The sequence below is a fragment of the Cavia porcellus genome, unplaced genomic scaffold (assembly GCF_034190915.1).
Source record: "Cavia porcellus strain 051 isolate PalLab524CR breed Dunkin Hartley unplaced genomic scaffold, mCavPor4.1 scaffold_16, whole genome shotgun sequence".
Lineage (NCBI taxonomy): Eukaryota > Metazoa > Chordata > Mammalia > Rodentia > Caviidae > Cavia > Cavia porcellus.
The window spans coordinates 7,101,906-7,123,759 of NW_026947499.1; the positions used below are offsets into that span (position 1 = coordinate 7,101,906).

Genomic DNA, 21,854 nt, shown 5'->3' on the forward strand with positions numbered 1-21,854 from the left:
CACTTTATCACTGAGCTATGTCCCAGCTACACTTTTTTTTATTTCATTTTTTAAATTTTGAAACAAGATCTTGCCAAGCGGCCAAGGCCAGCCTTGGATTTGTATTCTTCCTACCTCAGCCTTCCAGGTAGCTGAGATGACAGGTGTCTGTCACTGAGCCTGGCTTTCTTTTCTTTCTTTCTTTTTTTTTTTCTTTTTCTTTTTTTTTTTTTTTTTTTTTGTCTTTTTCCTTTTTATCGGTACCAGGGATTGAACTCACGACTGCCTGCTTGCAAGGCAGGTGCTTATGCTGCTGAGCTAAATCCCCAGCCCTAAGCTAAATCCCCAGCCCCTTTCTTTTCTTATAAAGACATTAACTCTGTGATGGGGACTTCACTCTAATGACCCTGTTCTTCCCTGCTGGCTCCCTATGCCCCACCTTGGAATTCCCTGGCCTGAGATTAGGGCTTTTGTTTCTCCTTGGCAGGCAGAACCTGTGCAGGGAGCATCACTGACAATGCCAATTGTTATTTAAGGTGCCATTCTCCTCTGGAGAAGGATTTTTCCCCTGGAAGTTCACTGACAAGCTTAATAATAAATAAACAAACAGAGACTCCAGACACCCCGATCATGAAAGCTTTAAAAGAACTTGATGAAGAAAGAATATTTAAAAATTGGGGGACACAGACAGAGGAAGCGAATACCTCAAGTAGTAAGTGTTCCCTTTATCCTTTCCTTTGTATAGATAGAGGAATGTTCTTTCCTCCCCATTTCTATTTCCTCTTGAAAATTCAATTTCTCAGGTAGTGCGGTGCAGTTTAATTTGTGATACTGCTGCTCCAGCCCATTTCATAGATAACTGAATCCCCTGCTTAATAACTTATCACAGTCCTGGTGCAGTGTGTACCTTTTATACAAAACAAACTGCATATTACATCGATTATTAAAAAGCCTTCTGTGGCATTCTTAAGGATATTTGAAAAGTGCTTACCTCTGTTTGTCCTTCTCGTGACAGACCTCTGCTGCTGGTAAAGTGAGGTGTTAACATTTCCTGTGCTGCTGCCCTTTCAGGTTCTCGAGCGTCTGTAGAGAGAGTTAGAGGCATTACGAGCTTCACGGGCCCGCTTCCCATCTGCTCCTTGCCTCTTTTTTGCTCTCTGCCCTGCCTGTGTGCTGAGGCTGTCAGGCCTGTCCTCGCATCTCTGGGGCTACAGCTACATGACAGAGTCTCTTAGTAAATAGATTAGTAACCTGCTCCCTAAAATAACTGACAAATCGCCTTCCATGCTTCGAATGTAAACAGGAAGCCAGTGTGAATTCATTATAAACACCCAGGGTTACCTCTTTTTCTTCATCAAGCATGTTTATCTTCATAATGTGCATTTGCAAGTGATAATGACAATCTGAATGGCAAGAAGAAATGCTTTGAGCCAGGTGTGGTGGTACATGCTCTGCAACCCCAGCACTCTGGGAAGCTGAAGCAGGAGGATCATGAGTCCACACCCAGTTTTGACAATTTAGCAAGAACTTATCAAAAGAAAAAAAGGCTGGACTCGAGGCTCAGTATGAAGGCCCCAGGCTCAACACCCAGTGCCACCAAAAGAAAATAGAAGGGCTTTGAGCAGAACCTTGAGTGGTGTGACATCTAATAAAGGTAGGCGACTGAAGTCACGTTTGTGTTTATTTTTGTTTTGTTTTGTTTGTATTTGCCTGTTACAGAATTAGTGAATCCTCGGCAGACTGAATCTTCAGTCAACCCGAGTCGTACCCCAGAGAAGTGGGCCCAGCAGAGACAGAAGAGGCAGAATTCTGCTGCCCAGAGATCGTCGTCTTTGCCACCTTCGAATCGCAAGTCCTGTGTTCCAAGTAAGAGCCGGCTGCCTGGGCATCTGCAGAGCGGGGTGCAGCGGTGCCCAGTGCACTCTCCTTTTCTCCCAGCCTTGGGGACGCACCCTTGAGCCAGGCCCTTGAACACACTCAGTTTCCTTGTTCACTCAGGAAAACTGTCTGATTGCACCACTGCTGCAGACAGAAGAAATCTCCGCTAATTAAAGTTAGAAGTTTTTATGTGTCTGGTAAATTGTGTGCAGGTAAAACCACCTCCACGTTTTTGAGACAGCAGCCAGCTACTGATGACACATTAATTCACACAGCTGGCACTGGTCTGAGAAGAGAGGAAAGACACTTCTGCCCACGTCCCCCCAGTCCTCAGCCTCGGTCGCCTTTTCACTCAGCCGAGTGTGGGTTTGCTTTAAAGCTCAAGCTTCCAGTTTCTGTGTCTTCACTGTCCTCTTTCCCTGCAGGCTCGGAGATGCCTTTTTAAAAATTAATGTATTGGGGTTGGGGATTTAGCTCAGTGGCATAAGCGCCTGCCTTGCAAGCAGACAGTCTTGAGTTCGATCCCTGGTACTGATAAAAACGAAAAAGACAAAAAAAAAAAAAAAATTTAATGTATTTTCTGAGAGAGGGTTTCACTGTGTAGCCCAGCCTGGCCTCAAACTCCTGGTGATCCTGCCCTCAGCCTCCCACATGCTGGGATTACAGGCACGCACCGCTGCACTTGGCATTTTCATTTATTTTACCTTCTCGGAGTGTCTGTCTCTGCTGTGGTGCCCGAGTGTTCATGAGTGCGCACTGGTGCTTCCGTCTTACTTCCACTCCTGAAATCCTGAAAAATGTGTTTTCCGTCAGTGTTGAAACTAGTCCAGTACACTGCACCACCAGCAGGGTTACCTCTGGTTTTACAGTGAAATTATGTTACTTTTAAAATGAGGGGAACCCGGGGTGGTGGCCCACACGTTTCATCCCAGCACTGGGGAGGCTGAGGCAGGAGGGTCACTGCAAGTTTGAGGCCAGCCTAGGCTACAAATGAATTCAAAGCTAGCCTGAACTGCATAGTGAAACCCTGTTTGAGAAAACATAAAGTAATTTAAAAGGGTAAAATGAGAAGGAAAGTTTTCTACTGTAAAACTTCTGCTAGCACAATATACGATGTATAAAGGAAAAGAATATTTGCTCTTTGTTTTCTTCTATAGCAAAAAGAGAGATTATGTTAACACCTGTGACCATGGCTTACAGTCCAAAGCGATCCCCGAAAGAAAATTTGTCTCCAGGATTTAGTCATCTACTTAGCAAAAATGAAAGCAGTCCAATTCGGTAAGTTCTCTAAAATTGCAGACTATGATACCTGTTACTGATTTTTAAATTAGCCCGTGGTCCTACTGCATAATGATTGTATTCTTTATGGGGGACTGGTACCTGCACACAACACATCTGAATTCCATTTTTGTTCCCTTCCTCTCCTGTATAAAAAAATGTTGATTTCTGCCTATAGCTCTCCCTGATTTTTCAGCTTATCAGTGAGAATTCTGAATATAGTTATTTACATGAGTATCATATGAAAACCAAGGCATCGAGGTACATGAGAAGTTTTTAACAGAAACTCGCACTACTGGGTTTAAACACTGCCCCAGTGCCTCCCCTGCTTTTGGATGGAGGGTGACGGCTCTGTGTCTTCCTGTAAAGGCTCAGGGTCTCGGGAGACTGGAGTCACTCAAGCGGACAGTGGGCTGCACACCTGTGGCTGTGGCACTGGGAGGCTTCGCTGGCTCCTGAGAAAACGGTCTGCTGGGACAGGGGCAGTGGCACTGTGGGCTAAGGGCCTTGCTCCTGCTCCTGGACCTGGTCCGTCAGACTCGGGGGAGCTCACACTTCAGTTTCTTCTTGCAAAACTGGCCAGTACCTGCCCCGCATCTTAAAGACCGAATGGCTGTGTGGGCAATTGGGTTTACATCTCTGGCGTGTGATTGCTGTGTCAGTTTCTGTTAGAAAATAGACAGTACATGTCATCTTAGAAAGTCACGTGAGCAGCCTTCTTTTAAGAAATAAGTAAATGTGAGCTGGGTGGACACGAGCTTGTTGCACTAGTGAAGGTCGGGAAAATCAGCGCTTTCTTCTCACAAGTAACTTGCTTCATTCAATAGATTTGATATGCTTTTGGATGATCTAGATACTGTCCCTGTGTCTGCATTGCAACAGCCCAGCCCAAGAAAGCAGCTCCAGTTTCTTCCTCTGGCTGACCCAGAAGGTATTTCTCCCTGAAAGTTCTTAATTTCTTTTTTTGAGACAGTGTCTCATTATGTAGTTCAGGCTGGCCTTGAACTCACTATGCCAAACGCTATTCTCCTGCCTCAGCTTCCTGAGTGCTGCAATTGCAGGTGCTTGCCACCATCCCTGCCTAGTATAGTCATTCATTTTATTGAGATTCTGGTGTCCTTTTAGGGTGCTAGATATTATCTTGGAATGTTCTGTGCTTAAGTCTTTTCCTCCAGGGACCGTTGAAAGTAAGCATTCATACTGCCTCGCCTATGCTGCTGTAGTTAGGCTCACGGGGCACTTGGGAAGCTGAGGTGCAGGCAGGGTTAGTGTCAGGTCACCAGGGCGAGGCTCTTCCGCTTTCCCTTTCCTTTGAAGCTCTGTAATTATAAGCAACTTTGGCTTTGGGTAATTTTTTTTTCCTCATTTATATCTTAAATTTGGAGTAAAGTTGAAGGTAATGTATGTGGAATCACCTGGCTTGGTCCCAAAATGGTAACCGTGTAGTGTTGTGTATTCTACTATATGTAGTGAGTTTGGTCTTTCAAAGTTTTCTTTTCTTTGGTTTATTTGCTTGAAGTTGAATTACATTCACTCAAACTTTGCTTAAGGTCAGTTTGAGAAGTTATGAAAGCTTTTAGAATTCCTTGGAGAAAAAGCACTGAGTAAATATAATCACTTATTACATCTCTGTTACTTTTGGGTGCCATGCAGTAGCCATTTCCAGAAACTGAAGATGGGGAGCATATTTAATATGTACATGTATGTATGTTTGCATGTGGTCCCCTGGAGAGTTGATAAGAAATGTAAGACATTTCTTTCCTTTCTGACAGAAGAAAGTATTTTAGAAAAGGCCATCGACAGCTGTGCTAGTCATGGCTCTGGCCCCGTGCCCTGGCCGAATGGAGGGAAGCCAATTTCTGCGCGAGCAGCCCTGGAGAAGAGTAAATCGGTCAGCCCTGAGCAGGGCAAGCCTGCTTCAGGAACACCACAGGGTCATGATTTTGAATATACAGCAAAAATTAGGACCCTAGCTGAAACAGAGCGATTTTTTGATGAGCTTACCAAAGAAAAAGACCAGGTAAAAGAAACAGAAATTTTCAGATCTTTCTGGACTTCTGCTTGTGCTTAATGAGTAGTCAGAGGGAGCTGTTGAGTCAAACCTGGCCTGTGACGTTCGCTGTCATTGCCAGCAGATGGCAGATGGCAGACGGCAGAGGGAGCTCCGTGACGCCAGGATAGGCAAGAAAACACTGAGCTGAAATCTTTCCTTTTCAACCGCTGTGGTAACCCTCCTTGCTGGCAGTTGGCATTCTTTTGTTTTTATTTAAATTTCTTTGCATGTGTTAACAGATCGAGGCAGCCCTAAGCCGAATGCCGTCTCCTGGAGGAAGAGTCACCCTGCAGATGAGACTGAACCAGGTGACATGTCATAGCTTGAGTCAATGTGAGGGGCTCAGTGCTAGTCAGCACTCCGCTTACCCAGGGGAGCCAGGAAGTCACCCGAACTGCCTGCGGCCTCCGCCTTTGTGGGAGGCTTTGGTGGTTGTAGTTATTTCATAACTAACTGTGTGCCGCCTTTCAGGGCTAAAACTGATTTTACCTTTGGACTTCAAGAAAGTGGAGTTCATCGTAGCTTGGGAGATACGGCAGTATGTTTTTCTTTCCAGTTTCTTCTGCAGTGCTGAGGGATCAAACCAGGGCTTCATTCATATATATATATATATATATATACTAGGCGAGTGCTCCACCATTGAGCAGCAGCCCTAGTCTGCAGTGTACCTTTGAATGCACTGTAGATTGTTATGTTTGTGTTTTGAGACAAGATCTTGCTATGCAGTTCAGGCCGGCCTTGAACTCAGTGTGTAGTTCAGGCTGGCGTAGAAATCACAGCGATCCTCGTTCCTCAGTCTCCAAAGTGGGATTACCTGCATGCAGTGCCACACCCAGCCAGATTGTACACAGTTAAAGTCCTGCTCTTCTGTTGTGTTTCAGTCATTTGACAACCCCTGGCCCCGTCATCTGTTTAGGAAGCATGTGAAACACTGAACTTTGCAATGGGAGTGGCTGTAGAGCTAGACATAGATGTGATTCCATCACTGAGCAGGAGGTGGTGCAGGTGATATGGCCCATGTGCATTTCTTTGGTTGCTTTTCAAAGACAGCTTAAATTCATGATGCCACAGGACATTTAAAATTCCCATGTAACCAGGAATGGTGGCATACATCTGTAATCCCAGCATAGGGAGACTAAGGCAGGAAGATCATAGTGAGTTCAAGGTTGGCCTGGATGAACAATGAGACCTTATCTCAAAAAAAGCAAAAACCGGAGCTGGGGATTTAGCTCAGCAGCATAAGTGCCTGCCTTGCAAGCAGGCAGTCGTGAGTTCGATCCCTGGTACCAATAACAAGGAAAAAGACAAAAAAAAAAAAAAAAAAAGCAAAGCAAAACCTTTTCTAGTAATGTTTGAAACTTAACAGCAAGTATGAGTCTCTCACAGCTTTTGAGCACCTTAATTTCAGTGAAAGTTCATTTTCATGCTGATCTGTGATATCAAAAAGAAAGATACCACACACACAGGTAGCCCAGGGCTCTGTCTAGTGTGTGTACTGTGCCCCAGTCTTTTTACCACTTCTGCTATGGAAATTACTATATGATTTGCAAGATTTAACACATGAAAATCTTCAGATAGTTTTTAGGAAAACTTGTGATACTCTGCTTCTAAGTTTGAAATATGTAAAATATACTTTTATATAATGAACATTGTAAGTTTTTCCTGGCTCTTAAAAATAAGACTTGAAGGGCAGTAGATCTGTTTGTGGGTCGCAGGTGTGGAGGAGCTGAGGGAGCTCATAGGTGCCTCACAAGCAGCTCACACTGGGCCAGCAGGAACTGCAAGTGTCCATGCCTCTACCAAGGAAGAATAGAACACACTTCAAGAAATGTGCCACATTGAAACAACTCTCAGAGCGTAGGAAATCTCATGCCATCTATAGCAGATGGAACCGAGATGGTTGCAGACTTTCTGGAGTGCAGTTTGTCGTGTGTTCAGAGCCTCACACTTGCATTTCTTTGAACCTAGCACTCTGGGAATGAATTGTAAGGCAGTACTCATAGACTTGAAAGAGATATGTTTAAGAAATTTATTACAGCCTTACTTACTGTATCCAGAATTAGAAACAACCTAAATTTGTACTAAAAGATTCCTGGTTGAACATGTGAAGGATGCTGTGCATTAATTTAAAAGAACTGTTTCACTGGGCATGGTGACACACATGGCTGTAATCCCAGCACTCTGGAGGCTGAGGCTTGAGGATTGTTGCAAGTTTGAGACCAGCCTGGGCTACAAAGTGAGCCCCAAGGCCAACTTGAACTGCATAGGGAGATTTTGTCTTAGAAAGACAGAAACAAAACAAAACAAAACAAAACAAAACACCAAAAAACTATTTCATAACGTAGCAAGAAAATTCAGTTGAACAATATGTTGAAATACTAGCTTGATTCATTTGACCGTTTTTACTTTTCTTTTTTAAAGAGGGTACGTATATATGCAAAAAGTAGAAAAGGGAAAGAACTGTGACTATTTCCTTTTGCTCATCTGTCTTCTAAATAGCTGTACTAATCAAGTACTTTTTTTTTTTGGAAACAGAGTCTCACTGAGTAGTTCAGACTGGCCTCAAACTCATGGCCATCTCCTTCCTCAGACTCTTGAGTGCTAAGATTATGGGTATGAGCCACCACACCAGCATAAACATATAATTTTTTTGTTAAAGATAAGTTTGTTTTATTTTTGTCTCTAAATTGTTTTTTTTTTTTTTTTTTTTTTGGTACCAGAGATCAAACTCATGACCTTGCACTTACCAGGCAAGCACTTGAGCCACCGAGCTAAATCCCCAACCCGTTGTTTTATTTTAGTATATCATTGGAGATAATACTGATACAAGTATTTAAAATTATATGTATGTATACTGTGCTTTGTGTGTGTGTGTGTGTGTGTGTGTGTGTGTCTTGCTGTGTAGTTCAGGCTGGCCTTGAGCTCACTTTGTAGCCCAGGTTGGTCTTGAACTGGGAACAATCCTCCTGCCTTAGCCTCCCAAGTGCTGAGATTACAGATGTGCACCACCATGCCCAGCTAAATTTTATATATACTACCAAAAAAATGTCTACATGCTTCAGTATTTCACTGTATTAATAAATGTCTAGTGAAATGTGTAAAGCACTTGCTTGGTTACTCTTAAATTGCTCTCAGTTTATCCAAGTCAAAGAATTGTCTCTGTCCTGGCAGGGGATGTAGCTCAGCGGCACAGTACCTGCCTGGGAAGCACAGGTCCTGAGTTTGATTCCCAGTATCAAAGAACAAAGACAAAGAACAAAAAAAATTATTATCTCCTTTCATTTGGTTGTACTGCTGTTTCTAGAATCTCCCATATACTGAGATACTGAGAGTATTTTAAAGCATAGCATTCATTTTGAGGGGTTGAGGAGCTGATTCACATTGTTCAGTTTAAAATAATGTGACTTGTTTAGAAAACAAAATTATAAAAGTTTACACTTTTATGAAAAGAAAGGCCAGTTTGGTGATATTTGCGGAAGTGATGAACTTGGAGATTTCTCATACTTTCCCATTCTTTTCACCTAGGAAGCCCTGGAAGATCGTTTGGAAAGGATCAATCGGGAACTGGGTTCAGTCCGCATGACACTAAAGAAGTTTCATGTGCTGCGCACCTCTGCAAATCTTTGAGATTTGCAGCCATTAAATTTGGAACATTTTTGTTTGCACTGATGTGTAATTATGCACTCAGAAAACGCAGTCTATTTTGTACTGTTTATAAGTCTGGAGACAGTAGTTTTACAATCATGCTTTTCTTACACTTGCTATTTTATACTTCAAATGACCACATATTTTTAAGATATTTTTGTTATGCTCAGGAACCTACTGTATATTTTACTATTTAAAAAGCATTATTTTAAAATAACATATGTCCTTACTTTATATCAAGCATAAGGAAATATAAACAGGGAAGGCAGCTTGTTTCTAAACAAATAGTGTTACTCTTTTACAGTAAACTTTGCACACTGGTTTTATAAACTTGTTCTACACTGTAAATATAATTAATTTTTAAAAAGTAAGTGCTAACGGCTTCCATAAGAGAAACTAAGAATGCTGTATATGGGAAGCATAGCACACAGTGGATCTCAGTTGTGTGATGTTTTGGAAAACTGGCAGTGCAGGCAAGTACCGCAGCATAAGCTGTGATGCTAATGTGCGGGATGGTGGAGTTTGAGGCCAGCCTGGGCTATACAGTGAGACTCTGTCTCAAAAATAAAATGCATTTCCTATTTGAAATGGAAGTCTTAGAGTGAGTATCAAAATAGTTATACTGGAGTATTGAAAAGCTTTGAAAACTATATCAACGTAACTGTTTTTCTAAAACTTCATAAGGAAAGAAAAAAGTAAAGGAGAGAAATGTAACTAATTTTATCTTAACTTGTAGAATTAAGCCATTGGGGAGCTGTGGCTTTCAGCCCATTGTTGTAAATGAATTTGTATCTCACCCTAGACAAGCAGTGGGCGAATGCATGGGTCTTTGATGAAATGCAGGCCGCACCCAGAGCCTCTCTGGTTTCCTTAAAGCACATGGCTTCAGTGCCAATTGAAGTTGTCAGCCAGTCATTTTCACCTGCACTTACTTCCTCCACTCCTGCCAAAAAGGAAAATAAATACTTATGTGGTTGATGCTCTAAGAACCCTCGGTTCAGGTCCGGAACTATCTGCTCTGCCAGTTTGTGGACAGGGCCAGTGTCTAGATGAGAGCCCGGTGCCGCTTCTGGGTCTTGGTGGAGGGCTACAGCATGGGCTTCTACAGCGCAGCCTGGCTCTGTGGGGCTGGAGGCATTGCTGTACCCCGGAGCACAGTGGTTCCTGTGGGAACGGCCACCCCACTTCGCCTTCCACGTTTTGGTGGCCAGTGTGAACCCAGTGCCCACACCCTTAAGCTTGGCGTGTGCTCTAGATAGACTCCACCTTGACTCTCAAAATTCATTCCCACTGACAATGCTCTTTGAGATTTTTTTCCTTCTGTTGCTTTTAGTAATAGTTCTAGGAAACCAAGTCTGCCCAGCTATTCCGTTAGGGTGTGAAGATTGCCTTTGAGGAGGGTCTCAGATGACCTTTGAGCATCTGTCACCAAAGCTTTGCCTGGCTGATCTCCAGGCCTGAGGCCTAGGGCCCCACTCCCTTCTCGTGTCTGGGGCTTCCATTGTGGGGGAGGGGAGAGACCTGGAACAGAACAACTGAACCCCCGTGCTCATCTGCAACCAGGTGAGGAGCCAGCTAATCCAAATTACTTATCAACAATCAAGTTCTTCATTCTTGAGTTTTTTTCCCCTAGCCTCTTTTTAAAATATCTCCTACTTACGGTGAAGAAAAAGTTCATTTTAACCAAGCTGTGCACAGCTTGTGTCTAGGCCAAGTAAAGGGGTGGACTTTGCAGGTGATGGTCCTTTCTTTCCAGTGTACTGGTGCGTGTCAGGCTGTGCCATTGTTCTCCACTTTCTGGTAAAGTTGGCTCCATTCTTACGAATAAGAAAGTTGCCATTTCAGAAGAGATGATAGTTTTATTTTGCCAAGGAATTATCTTCTTAGAAGCCTATAATTGGCTTATTCCAAAAAAGGCAGTAAGCTCCATCAAAACATCTTCCGTGCCTCTCAGAAAGCATATGCTTTGATTTTTCCAAGTAATAGGTTGAAGCTATCACTTTCTTAATTAAAAAAAATTTTAAGTCCTTCCTAGTTGTGAAGAAGGAAACCAAGGAACATGCCTGCAAGTGGTCTTCCCCCCGTAATGCTTACCTCTCAAATGAGAAACGGCCAGCCTCCAAAGCGGGGAAGGCGGCCGTCTGCCTGAAGAGCATCTGGTGCCCAGGGAGGTAAACCTGTCTGCTGGAGCTGTGCTCAGTTAGTAAACGTCCCCGGTGAATCCTCCACTTGTGGGAAGTGCCTTTTACAATACAGATGGAAAGTGAACTCTCCTGTTGTCTTCCTGTGCTCCCTGCTCCCCGTGATGAACCTTTATAGTCACTGCTGGGTAGGGCTGAGGGTGGGGAGACAGGAGACTTGGAGCAAACAGACCTGGGTCACAGCCCAGGCAGATCTGCCTTCCTCCTCTGGGAGTGAGAAGACCAAGCCATAGGGAGAGATTCCTATCATTCCTTTCATTACCGACAGGAGATGATTATGGCCAGCAGCCTTGTGTAATAGTGCATTTTTGATTCATTACGTGTTAAGTGGTTTTTGAGATGGTGATTTCTTTTAAAAATAGAAAAGGATTGTGTCCCAAGCAGTTGACCTAAAAACCACCTTGGGTTGGCAGTTCTGTCATGTAGCCTAAGATATTCTCTCTACTCTGCGTAAAATCATAGATTTTCTTGGAGTTTAAGAGTTTTTTTTTAATGTGAGGTTGTTTTTTTTTTTTTTTAATGACCAAAATTTTAAAAGTAGGGCCGGGGATTTAGCTCAGAGGCATAAGCCTGCCTGGCAAAGCACATAGTCCTGAGTTCGATCCCCAGTACCAAAACAAAACAAAACCCAAAATTTAAAAAGTAGGTAAACTGTCAACTATAAGTTTGGAAAACACGTTGATCTTAAAGTTGGTGATTTGGGAGTTGATACAGACTACTACTAAAAGCTGTTTGCCAGTATAGTTAAAAACAATCTTTCCTTCATGTGTTCCATAAGTAGAGCTCTCATGATTCCTGTGCCCACCCCTGAGCCCTAGAAGACTCACATAGAGATTGATAACCAACCTGAGAGCTGTCCCCTTTTTAACCCAGAAAAGAGAGGCGCTTTGCTGAATGCTATTTAAATTCTGAATCCTGGGGCTGAGGATTTAGCTCAGTGGCGCATAAGCACCTGCCTTGCAAGCAGGCAGTTGTGAGTTCGATCCCCAGTACCCGTAAAAACGAAAAAGAAAAAAAAAAAAAAAAAAAATTCTGAACCCTGCAACAGTGTATGTAGTAAAATTAGACTTTGCCATTTTAAGTTTTAGAGCAGTTTTAATAAAAATTTTAGTTTCCACTTGTGCTGCAAGTCTTTTAAGAACCCTTAAAAAATAAATCTGCACCTGGAGCCCTTCAGGAATCGCAAAGGTAAATCATACTTAGGGCCTGAATGAGTCATGTAGAGTTACGAGATTTGTAGCTCTGGGTAATTTGGTTATATTGCACAGAATATGCCAGAAGTAATTTCCTGCCCTGCCAAGAGCTCTGTGATTTGATAATACATTAAACTACACCAGTATTCTCTTTCTGTTTGGTTTGTGCTGTATTTCCCCAGGGTCCTCAGTTATATGAGGAATCAAGCCGTACATCTGTATTTGCTAGCCATTATCATGTCATCTCTGGCCTACAGATTTCAAAGATGATTTTGTTTTATTCATATTAATTCAGTCTAACCATGACCAGTAATGTGAAAGAACTGCTTTCTACAGTGTTGCTGATGGTTAGACAAAGACCAGTGCCCTTGCAGTTTTTAATGTAGTCAAATATTGGAGTGACGCCACTGTAAGCTCCAGGAGCGGAAGGGCCATTTCATCATCTTCATTCTCACTTCTAGGCGCTCAATAAATCTTTGTGGATACCAACCATGTCATGGGCCTAGCGTATTCATTTGTCCCACTCAATGGTGAGATCTAGTTTTTAGTGGTGAGTCCTAGGGATGTGTAAGTCCTTGGACTTCACAGTGGATTGCATAGTCACCAAAATACTACAGTGGTGTTTATCCAGGAGCGTGGTTCTGGCCAGCTTCACAGGGCAGACAGTTGTGGATTCTCCAGAAATCCAAAGGGGCCTCAGGACACCACCTGGCAGAGGGAAGGGGTCCAGGGGGAGAAGCTGATGAATAAGCCCCCTTGCTGCCCCCTGCAGGTGTTATGGTCATGCTATGGTGGCTTCTCTGGGCCATGGAGTCTGAACATCAAAGGTAACTCAAGAAGGTAAGCAGCAGGGCTGGGGATTTAGCTCAGCAGCATAAGCACCTGCCTTGCAAGCAGGGAGTCGTGAGTTTGATCCCTGGTATTGATAAAAACGAAAAAGACAAAAAAAAAAAAAAAAAAAATGAGCAGCCTATGCTGTTCTCTCCCTGGCTTTATCTGAAACACATCCCAGACCACTAATTTTACTTCGCATTTTCCCTGAGGAGGACTTCTGTGTCTTTCAGCCTTATAAGGTGCTACTTGTGATGGGTCAACCATCCCTAAGCGTTAGGTGTGCCCTTTTTAGTTCCAGGACTTCACGTTTTGGCAAAGAGGCCTGTCGTTGTTTAAACAGTTTTCTTTCACATCTCACCAAGTACCCTCTTGTTCCTTTAATCTGCCAACTGGAGAGTCTTATCGGGAACATCAGGATGCAGCTATTTCTGGGCCCTACCTGCTCCTCTCCAAGGTGGGGACCAGAGCCTGGCGCATCCTCTGGCGGTCGATTGCTACTCCCTCAGCCGATGTCCAGCAGGTGCCCTGCTCCCTCGGGCCCTCGCGCGCTGCGTGTGTGGAGAAAGAACCCCAGGGTCCCCACTTCTCCAGGTCTCTGGTCTGTGGCCACTGCGGGGTCCAGCGTTGGGATCTGGGCTTCAGCTCTCTTCCTTCAGCCTGGCGCCCCGTACCAAGGGAACTTAGCTCTTCCCGGTCACCGAGACCCCGCCGTCCCCTCCCCAGGTGCACCTGGCATTCAGGGGTCACCCGCAAGTCCTTGGTCCGCGAGGCTGTGGGCGTGGGGGCGCGGGGCAGGGGCGGGGCGCACAGCCCGCGGGCACCCGGCGGCGCGGGTCCTTCCGGCCGCGACTCCACCGCCCCCCCTCCCCCGCCGCGTCCCCGCCGCTCCCCGCGCGGCCTGAGGAGGCGCCGCCCGCCCGCCGCCGCCGCCGCCGCCCCGAGTGAGGGAATGCGAGCCGGGCCGGCGCGCGCGGGCCGCTGAGCGCGGGGCAGAGCTGTCCAGCGGCCCGGCCCGGCTCCCCGCCCGCGCCCGCCGCGCCGAGCGCCGCACGTGGCCGCCGCCGGAGCATGCCCGCCGCCCCGCCGCTCGCCCGGGCCCAGCAGGCGGCGGGGGCGCGCGGGGCCGCGGGGCGCAGCCGGCCGGGCCCGGGCCGCGGCGTGAGGAGGAGGCGGCCGCCGCCGAGCCCAGCGCGAGAGAGCGAGCGGAGCGGTGAGTGTGGGCGGCGGCGGCGGGCGGGCCGGGGCAGGGACGGAGAGACCGGGAGGGCGGCCGGCCCGAGAGCCCAGGCCGGGCGTCCCGGAGTGCGCGGCGCCCTGAGGGCCCCGAGGCCCAGCCTCACACCCCGCCCGGGAGCTAGAGGACCCGGTGTGGGGACACAGTTGGGGCAGACTGTGGCATGCGGGACTGCGGCCCGGGGGGCGGCCCGAGGCGCCACCCTGGCCTCCGAATTCATTCGTGTCCGATTGCCGACTTGTGAAATTCGTGGTCCGCTGCGGGGTGGTGGAGGACGCCCCCACCCCCATCCAGGGACAAGTGTCGCTGCGGTCGGTCTGGGGCGTGGGCTGGGTGGGCAGGTGTCGGGGCGACCCCCACTCAGGAAAGCGCGGGAAGGGCTTGTGTTTGCGAATGGGGGTGGCGAGGGGGCCCAAGGGTGGGCTGCGGCCCCTAAGTCTCCAGCAACTTTCCCTTCTCCCGCCCTGCACCCTTTCCAGCCAGTGGGGGGGGTGGGGTGGGGTGGGGCGTGAGAGGTCGGGGAGAAGGAAACTTTAGTGTCCCCTCCCCCAGGGTATAGGAATCGGTCCCCTCCATTCTAAATGGAGATGCCAGTAAACAGTGCGTGCACCACGGAGACCTTTCCAAGGCAAGTCCTCTAGCTTTGTCCTGCGGGAAAATCCTGGCTGACGAGTCCTGTGTGGAAACCCTGGATTTCTCATCCTGATCTCTTCCTTATCTCTGAAATCCTGGGCCTGCCTCCTCCATCCAGATTCTGGGTTCTTCAAAGGAGACCTCAGTGAACATCTATCTTTCTCCACTGCCAGTAATCTCCTCTGCCCCCACCCGAGAGTCACCAGAGCTTACAGGGTGTCCCTCCCCCCTACCTTCTGGGAGGAAAGTCACAAATGTTCCCCCTTCTTTGGAATCATCACTGATGCCCAACCTGGACTCCTGTCTCAGCTTTGCGCCCCTGCTTGAGTTGTTATCTGTGTGGCTCTTATCACCGTCTGTGGTATTTTATAGTTACTTTTGTGCCTGGTTTATCTCCCCTGCTGGATTGTGAGCTCCTGGCTTGGAGATTGAATCATCTCGGAGGCCCCAGCCTAGATCAGTGTCTGCATGGCGCAGAAGCCCTGCTGAGGCTTGTTCCTGGGACCCTCCTTTTTTGGTTTTGGTTTTGGTTATGTTTCTTTCTGTTAAAGGGTCTGTATTTTGTGCTGCCCAGGCCTCAGCCACTGCAGAGAAACACGGTGAGTTAGGAAGTGCCATTCCTTTTGGCAGTGACTTGCCAAATGACTAGGACAGTGCAGCCTCTGCTCTGAGTTGGCCAGGCCCTGCCTGTAGATTGGGCCCCCAGTGATGTGTGTGGAACAGATCGTTCTCTCTTCTGACCTCCTCCGGCTGCTGATGCTTTGGAAAACCAGGGTAGAGAATGGGACTCTGGGAACCAAGAGGGCTGGGTTCCATGCCTGGCTTTGCACTAACTTGTGCTGTGCGAGCTTAATCAAGTCACTTGGTATTTTTTGCTTTTGTTTTTGTTGGTGCTAGCTTGCCCCTGTAGGGGTAGGGTTCAGTCTTACAGTGCTCTTGCCTCAGTCCACCAGAGTGCTGGAATTAGGGGATTCCTTGGTATTGATTGCTCCTATGGAATTTGCAAGAAAGTTCCTCTGTCTAGGGGACCTGGATCCTAGTTGCCATACACCCCTCCCTGGCCTTGCCATTCCTCACACTCAGCTCCAGCCCTCCAGCCTTCTCAGAGGCTTTCAAGGCATGGGACTGTGTGCCTTGTCTTCTCTGGGGACCCAGTTTATTTTCTCTGGTGGAGTCGGTCTCCTCGACTTTGTGTCACCTTGATTTGATTCACCACCACGAATAGTGCATCTGCCCCCATGTGCCTCTGAGCGAGGCTGAGCTCCAAGGCCTCTTACATGGTGGACACCTAGGAAGTGAGAGGGCTGGCCCGGATGACCCCCATGGGCACATGGCCATGTTGTCCTAACTAGCCCATCCGGATAAGGAGAACCAACTAGGTTTGTAGACGAGGCAGTTATAGAATATATGTGATTAGTTTTAAGATTTGAAGAGCACACGTCTAGTGCTTCAAGGTCACTGCTATGCTGCTTTAGGAAAAGATGCTCAGAGCCCTGTGCTCCTGGTGTGAGAGGATCGTGATCGCGCTGTACTCTGGTGTCTTTTGTCAGAGGCAGGACTGGCTGCTGTTTATGACCAGCTGGCCATTCCAGAGTGAGCTATCAGGTGCACATAACGGGCTTCTCAGCTTTGCTTGGATGAGATTTGTTCCTTTGCAGACAGCCACTAAAAGGGGCCCCTGGCCACAGACACAGCTTCTCCATGGGTCATTTGGTGGATGTTTGTTAAGTGTTTCTTGGGTATCTTGGGAAGTTGTCAGTTGGCAAGTCTTCGCATTTGCTGTGAAACCATAATCTAAGGTATTGCTCCCTTTGCTAAGCTTCTTACAGTGCTTTGTAACAAACATTTCTTTTAGAGTTTAAGGCCAAGCAAACTTTTCTTCCCTGGGAAACTAGGTTCCCTTTTCCTTTGCTAACGAGAAAGACAGTGGGGAAGAAAGACAGGTGTTGTCTGCATGCCCAGCACCGCACAGTGAGTGCACAGGCCTGCAGTACTACCTGAGGATGGTAGTTGGTAGTTTTCCCACTTTCCCCAAGAGACACAGGTAGGACAGCTGAATTGCCTGGGATCTGTCTGGATTTGTTCCCATTCCTCTCTGACTCTCTGCATCCCACATTTTCCAAATGATTGTGATTTCCTTCTTTGCCTTGGCTTCCAGGATGCTTAGCATACAATGTGATGTTTACCCCAGGTGGCAACCACGTTTACTTCCCCCATGGGTCTGTATTTCTGTTTACTGTTTCCCCGTGTGTATGTTTATGTGTAAAATTTATCTATATATATACATTTTTGGTAGCAGAATTGAACTCAGACCTTAGGCTTGCCAGGCAGGTGCTGTACTGCTGAGCTACATCCCAGCCCTGTATTTTTATAAATTGTCACAAATTTTCTGGTATGCAATGGACAGATAATTAATCAGAGGGTTAATAGTGTTCACCAGATGCTTGTGTCCATTCACAGTGGGATTAGGCAGAGGCTTCTCAGGTAACCCAGGGCATGTGTGTTAATTGTTGCTTAAAGGCAGAGTTCAGGGGCAGACGCCCTTTCTGAGTAAGGTAGTCAGGGCTACCTTCCTGGAAGACTGGGATTTGAGATCAGCCACATCAGTCACACAATCATACATGTGCTAGATTTAGACGCAGAATCCGGAGATCAAAAGAGCCTCTCTGGAGTGGGCTTTTTCATGGGAGTGGAGAGGGTCATTTCTGGGCTTGAAAAAGGGAGGCTGGTGAAGCCTTTTTCAAATCTTCTGCAGCCTTGATAGAGGGTCTGAGAACTTTTGGGAACTGTGAGAGGCAGAGGCTAGCAGAGAGAACAGACTCGCCCAGGGCTGCTCTGCCAGGCAGGCACCAGGCTGACGAGGTCCCTGATCACCAGATCAGTCCCTTTTCTTTATGCTCTTAGGGTTGGCAGCAGCAGCTTGCGTGTCTGTCTTTTCTTTCTTCTGGCATGCTGAGTATAATGTTACTGGCTTCCTTAGACCCTGGCCAGGAAACGCCGTGACAAACCCTGTGAACCTTTATGGCCAACGACATAAAGAGCAGTGTTAAGAGAGGCGGCTGGCATTTGCCTAAGTTACTCATGTGAGCAGCTGGCCTTGCCAGAGAACAAAATGGCAGTTCACCAACAGGCAGGGATCTGGTGACAGACCAGTCCAAAACCTAGGCAACCCCTTAGGTGTTTCTAGATCTTCAGTCTCTGTGGCCAGGAAGCAAAAGAGGAGGGGGAAGGGGAGGGGGAGCCCAAGCAACCCCTTAGGGAAAGAGAGCAAGAGTATAAAAAAACCAGTGTCCCACCCCTTCCTGCCTGACTTGCCCCAGACGTTCTTGAAAAGTTTTCCCATGAGTGCCTGCACCTGTGGTTTCTTATTCTTCTTGAGGTCAGAGGTCACAGTCGGGGTCATGGATTGAGGGAAGGTAGGACCATGGAGGAGACTGAGGCTGAGTCTGAACTCAGAACAGAGGTGGAGTGCTTGGCTCGGTGGGGTGCAGACCTGCCAGCCTTCAGCCTTAGGGGCGGATGGTCCCGCCCAGCAGATCACCTTGGTGGAGGTTCAACATGTGTCATCTATGCCTGGGGGTCAGTCTTACTGTTCAAGGTCACTGTGCTCTATAAAGTCACCCACCACTGGATTACCAGAACCTGAGCCTTTGCTCCCTGGGGAAATACAGGGTTAGGTTCCTGGCAGCTTCTGCTCATGACATCTTCATCAGCTGATCAGCCCCTATTTTTTGTCTTTCTATCAGAAGATTCTTTCTTTAATGTATGGCACCCGTATTGATTGTAACTCTTGAACTCACGACCGAGAGCACCATGACTCATGGCTGAAGGAAGCTTATGTAACACAGCCCTTTTGCACACCATGCCCTAAGGACCGCCACACAGCACTTCAGCACTGTGCTTGGGGCCACTGAAACAGCAGAATGACCCCGCACAGCGCAGCTCAGACATTCCAGAACCGTGGCCTGCACTGACTGTGGAGGACATGGTGTAAGAGGTTATTGTTGCCTCCTTCTGCCTCAGCTCGGAAACTCACATTTTCTGTCCCTCTGTGCAGGACTGAAAACACTGCGAGTACTGGTTTGGTGTTACAAGTACATGCTAGTGAGTAGCTGTTAGTGAGTTCACAGATGGGGAACCCACTAACGAAGAGGACCTGCCCCTGGGCATCACACATGCCTGGACTCCCAGCCTGCCCTTGGCGAGTAAAGGCCAGATTCTTGCCATGGCTCACTGTTAGAAGGGAGACCTATCTTCCCTCCAACCCTTCTACCCCCCTATTCCATGTCCCCTCTCCACAGGGACCCGTACCCACACACAGCGTGACCCAGCGTACTACCAAAGAGGAAGAGTTGGTACGTGTGTGCTACAAACTGTGCTATCCTTCTCTCCAGGGCTGTGCCGCTCCCTTGGGAGGTAGCTCCTGGCAAGGGACTACATGGTCTTGTTTGGTAGGTGGGAGGCCTTCTGCCCAGGACCCTCTGGGCTGTGTACTTTACCACTCTGGTCCGCTTTTACTGGAGCCAGGCTACCTGGGCAGGGCTGGGCGGACTGCAGTGTCCTGCTGGAGAGGCCTTGGGAGGTGGAGAGGGACAGATGTGCCTAGTGGAGCAGGTGGCACTCAGGAAACATCTTCCCTTGCCCATGAGGTGAGGTCGCCCTAAAGTCTGGAAGGCACTAACTCTCATGAGGACCTGAGGACGGTCCCATGCTCCTGTTGAAGAGCCCATTAATTGCTTTCCTGGCACTTTGTAAGAGTTGATTTTTCACTTACATTTTTTTTTTTTTTTTTTCTTCATGAAAAGGAGAGAAACCAAACATTTGTTGCAATTAGAGTTTTTCCCACTTGGGTAGTCACGGTGGAAAAAAGCATTTAAGTCCTTAGAAAACCACATATCAGTGAGGCTGCAGGAGCAGGGAGGGGACGTCCAGTCTGCAGGGCCGGCGAGACGTGCAGGCCATTCGGCGAGTGATCGAGTAAGGCAACAGTTATTCCACATTTATTTTGGGTTTGTGCGTTGCAGCATATTTCAATTAGTTTGCCAGTGCTGTGCATCTGACAGGCCAAACGTTTATTGTGGTTGAGCCATCTGGGAGGTGGGAGGCCCGCAGCCTGCCCCATGGCAGTCAGTAACTCTCAGGCAAGAGGAAATTTGTTTGATGTGTTTAAGAACTCAACACTAAAACACCATTAATAACAAAAAGCTCCTGAGTTCCGAAAGCGCGCTCCCTCGCCCAGCCTCAGCCGTCAGTCAGTTGGGCTGGGACAACTTGGGACTTCATTTTCCCCACGCCTGACAGTTTCTGGTACAGTGAAGCAGCGTCCCAAAGTGGCTTATTTAATTGGTCTGGAGCAGGATTTGTATCAAGCCAGCAAGGAAAAGGGCTCATTAATTTATAGTCAGGCACAACGTAGCCTGTGCCTTTGCTGCTGGGGGTGGGAAGGGATGCCTGTCACTGATCCTGCTGTCAGCTTGCACCCGGCTCCATCCTGGAGTGTGACAGAGAATGCCAGCTTGATGTCAGTTCCCTGCCTTGGGTGACTCACCGCAACTTCGTGAGTTCAGGTAATGACTGCTGACTGGTGCAATTTGTCCTGCGCTCCCCGGGCACCAAGGTTTATAGCACCGGCTTACACTCGTTTTTCAGTTCACCTCCCCCAGCACACCATTCTCTTGCTTGAGGAATGTTCTGTCTGGCTGTCCAGCAGGGGGGTGGGGGAGGGAAGCAAGTTAGAGCCAAACAAGCAGGACAGTGAGAAGGAGCACTGGAAAAAACCAAGTCCAAGAGTCTGACCTTTCCACGAAGGGCAGCAGCTTTCCGGTTCCCTAAAACCCTAAAATCACAGGGCTGGGCTACGGGTGTTGGCAGCAGAGCAGGATTAACGCTCAAGGACACGGCTTCTGACCTGGAGGCCAGCTCATAAAACCTGGGACATCCAGGTCACGTGAGGCTGTCTTGGTGGCCAGCCTGGCAGCGGCAAGACTTGAGGGGTGTCAGACAGATAATCCCCTGCACTGGAGACTTTCCTGCTGCTCAGAATCCTCTCCTGGGAAGCCTCCAGACTGTAGGACTGGTGTCTGGCTGAGCTGGGGCTGGCAGGGGCTTGGAGCTGCCCGTCGGCCTGGAGGCACTGGCCGCAGCTGCAGAAGCCAGGGTCCTTGCCCCTGCTGCACCTGGCCGTTGCACTTTGACTCACAGATGCTGCTGTGCCCACTTTACCGAGGCCTAAGGAGGTCGTGATGTGGCTGCCAGGGCTTCCACCTGTCAGGTTTCCGGGATGGGGGCCATGACTCAGAAGAGAGGTCAGATGTGGGCCCAGCCACACAGGAAGTTAACTGCTGGCCCGACGCTAGGCCTAATGAGGTCCATTTCTGTTAGGGGTTGGTCGTGTCCTTACATAGCCCATGCTGCGGGTTACAGTGTTTTTTTTTTTTGCCTATCAGTATTTCCTAACCTGGTAGTGTCTGAGCAATATGAAGAACTTTTCAATATGGGATTTTTTTTCATTGTTGTTTTTTTGAAACAGGGTCTCACTGTGTGTGTCAAGTTGGCCATCAACTCACTGTGTATTCCAGGCTGGCCTTAATTTGCAGCCATGACAGGCGTGCCCAGGTTTAACTTGGCTTTGCATGCATTGTTTCTTTCTTCTTCCTCCCCTCTTCTTTCTCCTCCTCTTCTTCCTCCTCCTTCTTCTTTTTTCTTCTTCTTCTTTTTCCCAGAGAAGGAAACAGAGTTCCTCTTCCGTTCTAGACCTTTTGCTGTAGAAGCCCCAGGGCATTGTGGCCTGAGATTCCCTGAGATAGGACAGGACAATTTGTGTTTTTTTTTACAGAATGGGGACTGAACCCAGGGTCTTGCACTGACCTCTATCTCCAGGCCCCTTTCCACTTGAAAATGTTTTTATTTTGAGGCAGGGTCACTTA

General features: G+C 47.6%; 2 protein-coding genes across 16 annotated transcripts in view; both read left to right on the forward strand.

Moving 5' to 3' along the window:
* Mphosph9 (M-phase phosphoprotein 9) overlaps positions 1-12,719 on the forward strand; it is a 59,328-nt gene extending 46,609 nt beyond the window's left edge. For 6 of the 8 annotated variants that reach the window (XM_013144752.3, XM_013144755.3, XM_063225530.1 and 3 more), the window contains 7 exons: positions 516-691; positions 1,699-1,845; positions 3,015-3,135; positions 3,963-4,066; positions 4,908-5,155; positions 5,428-5,496; positions 8,714-12,719. In XM_013144752.3, the coding sequence (XP_013000206.1) occupies positions 516-691; positions 1,699-1,845; positions 3,015-3,135; positions 3,963-4,066; positions 4,908-5,155; positions 5,428-5,496; positions 8,714-8,815 (967 nt within the window). In that variant the 3' untranslated portion in view covers positions 8,816-12,719. Of the gene's footprint in view, positions 1-515; positions 692-1,698; positions 1,846-3,014; positions 3,136-3,962; positions 4,067-4,907; positions 5,156-5,427; positions 5,497-8,713 lie in introns of those variants that run through there. The other 2 variants (XM_063225531.1, XM_063225533.1) reach the window with 2 other exon arrangements.
* A 1,413-nt stretch (positions 12,720-14,132) lies between these two features.
* Positions 14,133-21,854, forward strand: part of Pitpnm2 (phosphatidylinositol transfer protein membrane associated 2) — a 128,994-nt gene continuing 121,272 nt past the window's right edge. For all 8 annotated transcript variants that reach the window (XR_010039607.1, XM_063225520.1, XM_063225525.1 and 5 more), the window contains exon 1: positions 14,133-14,271. The gene's annotated coding sequence lies outside the window, so the exon portion shown is untranslated. The remainder of the gene's footprint in view (positions 14,272-21,854) is intronic.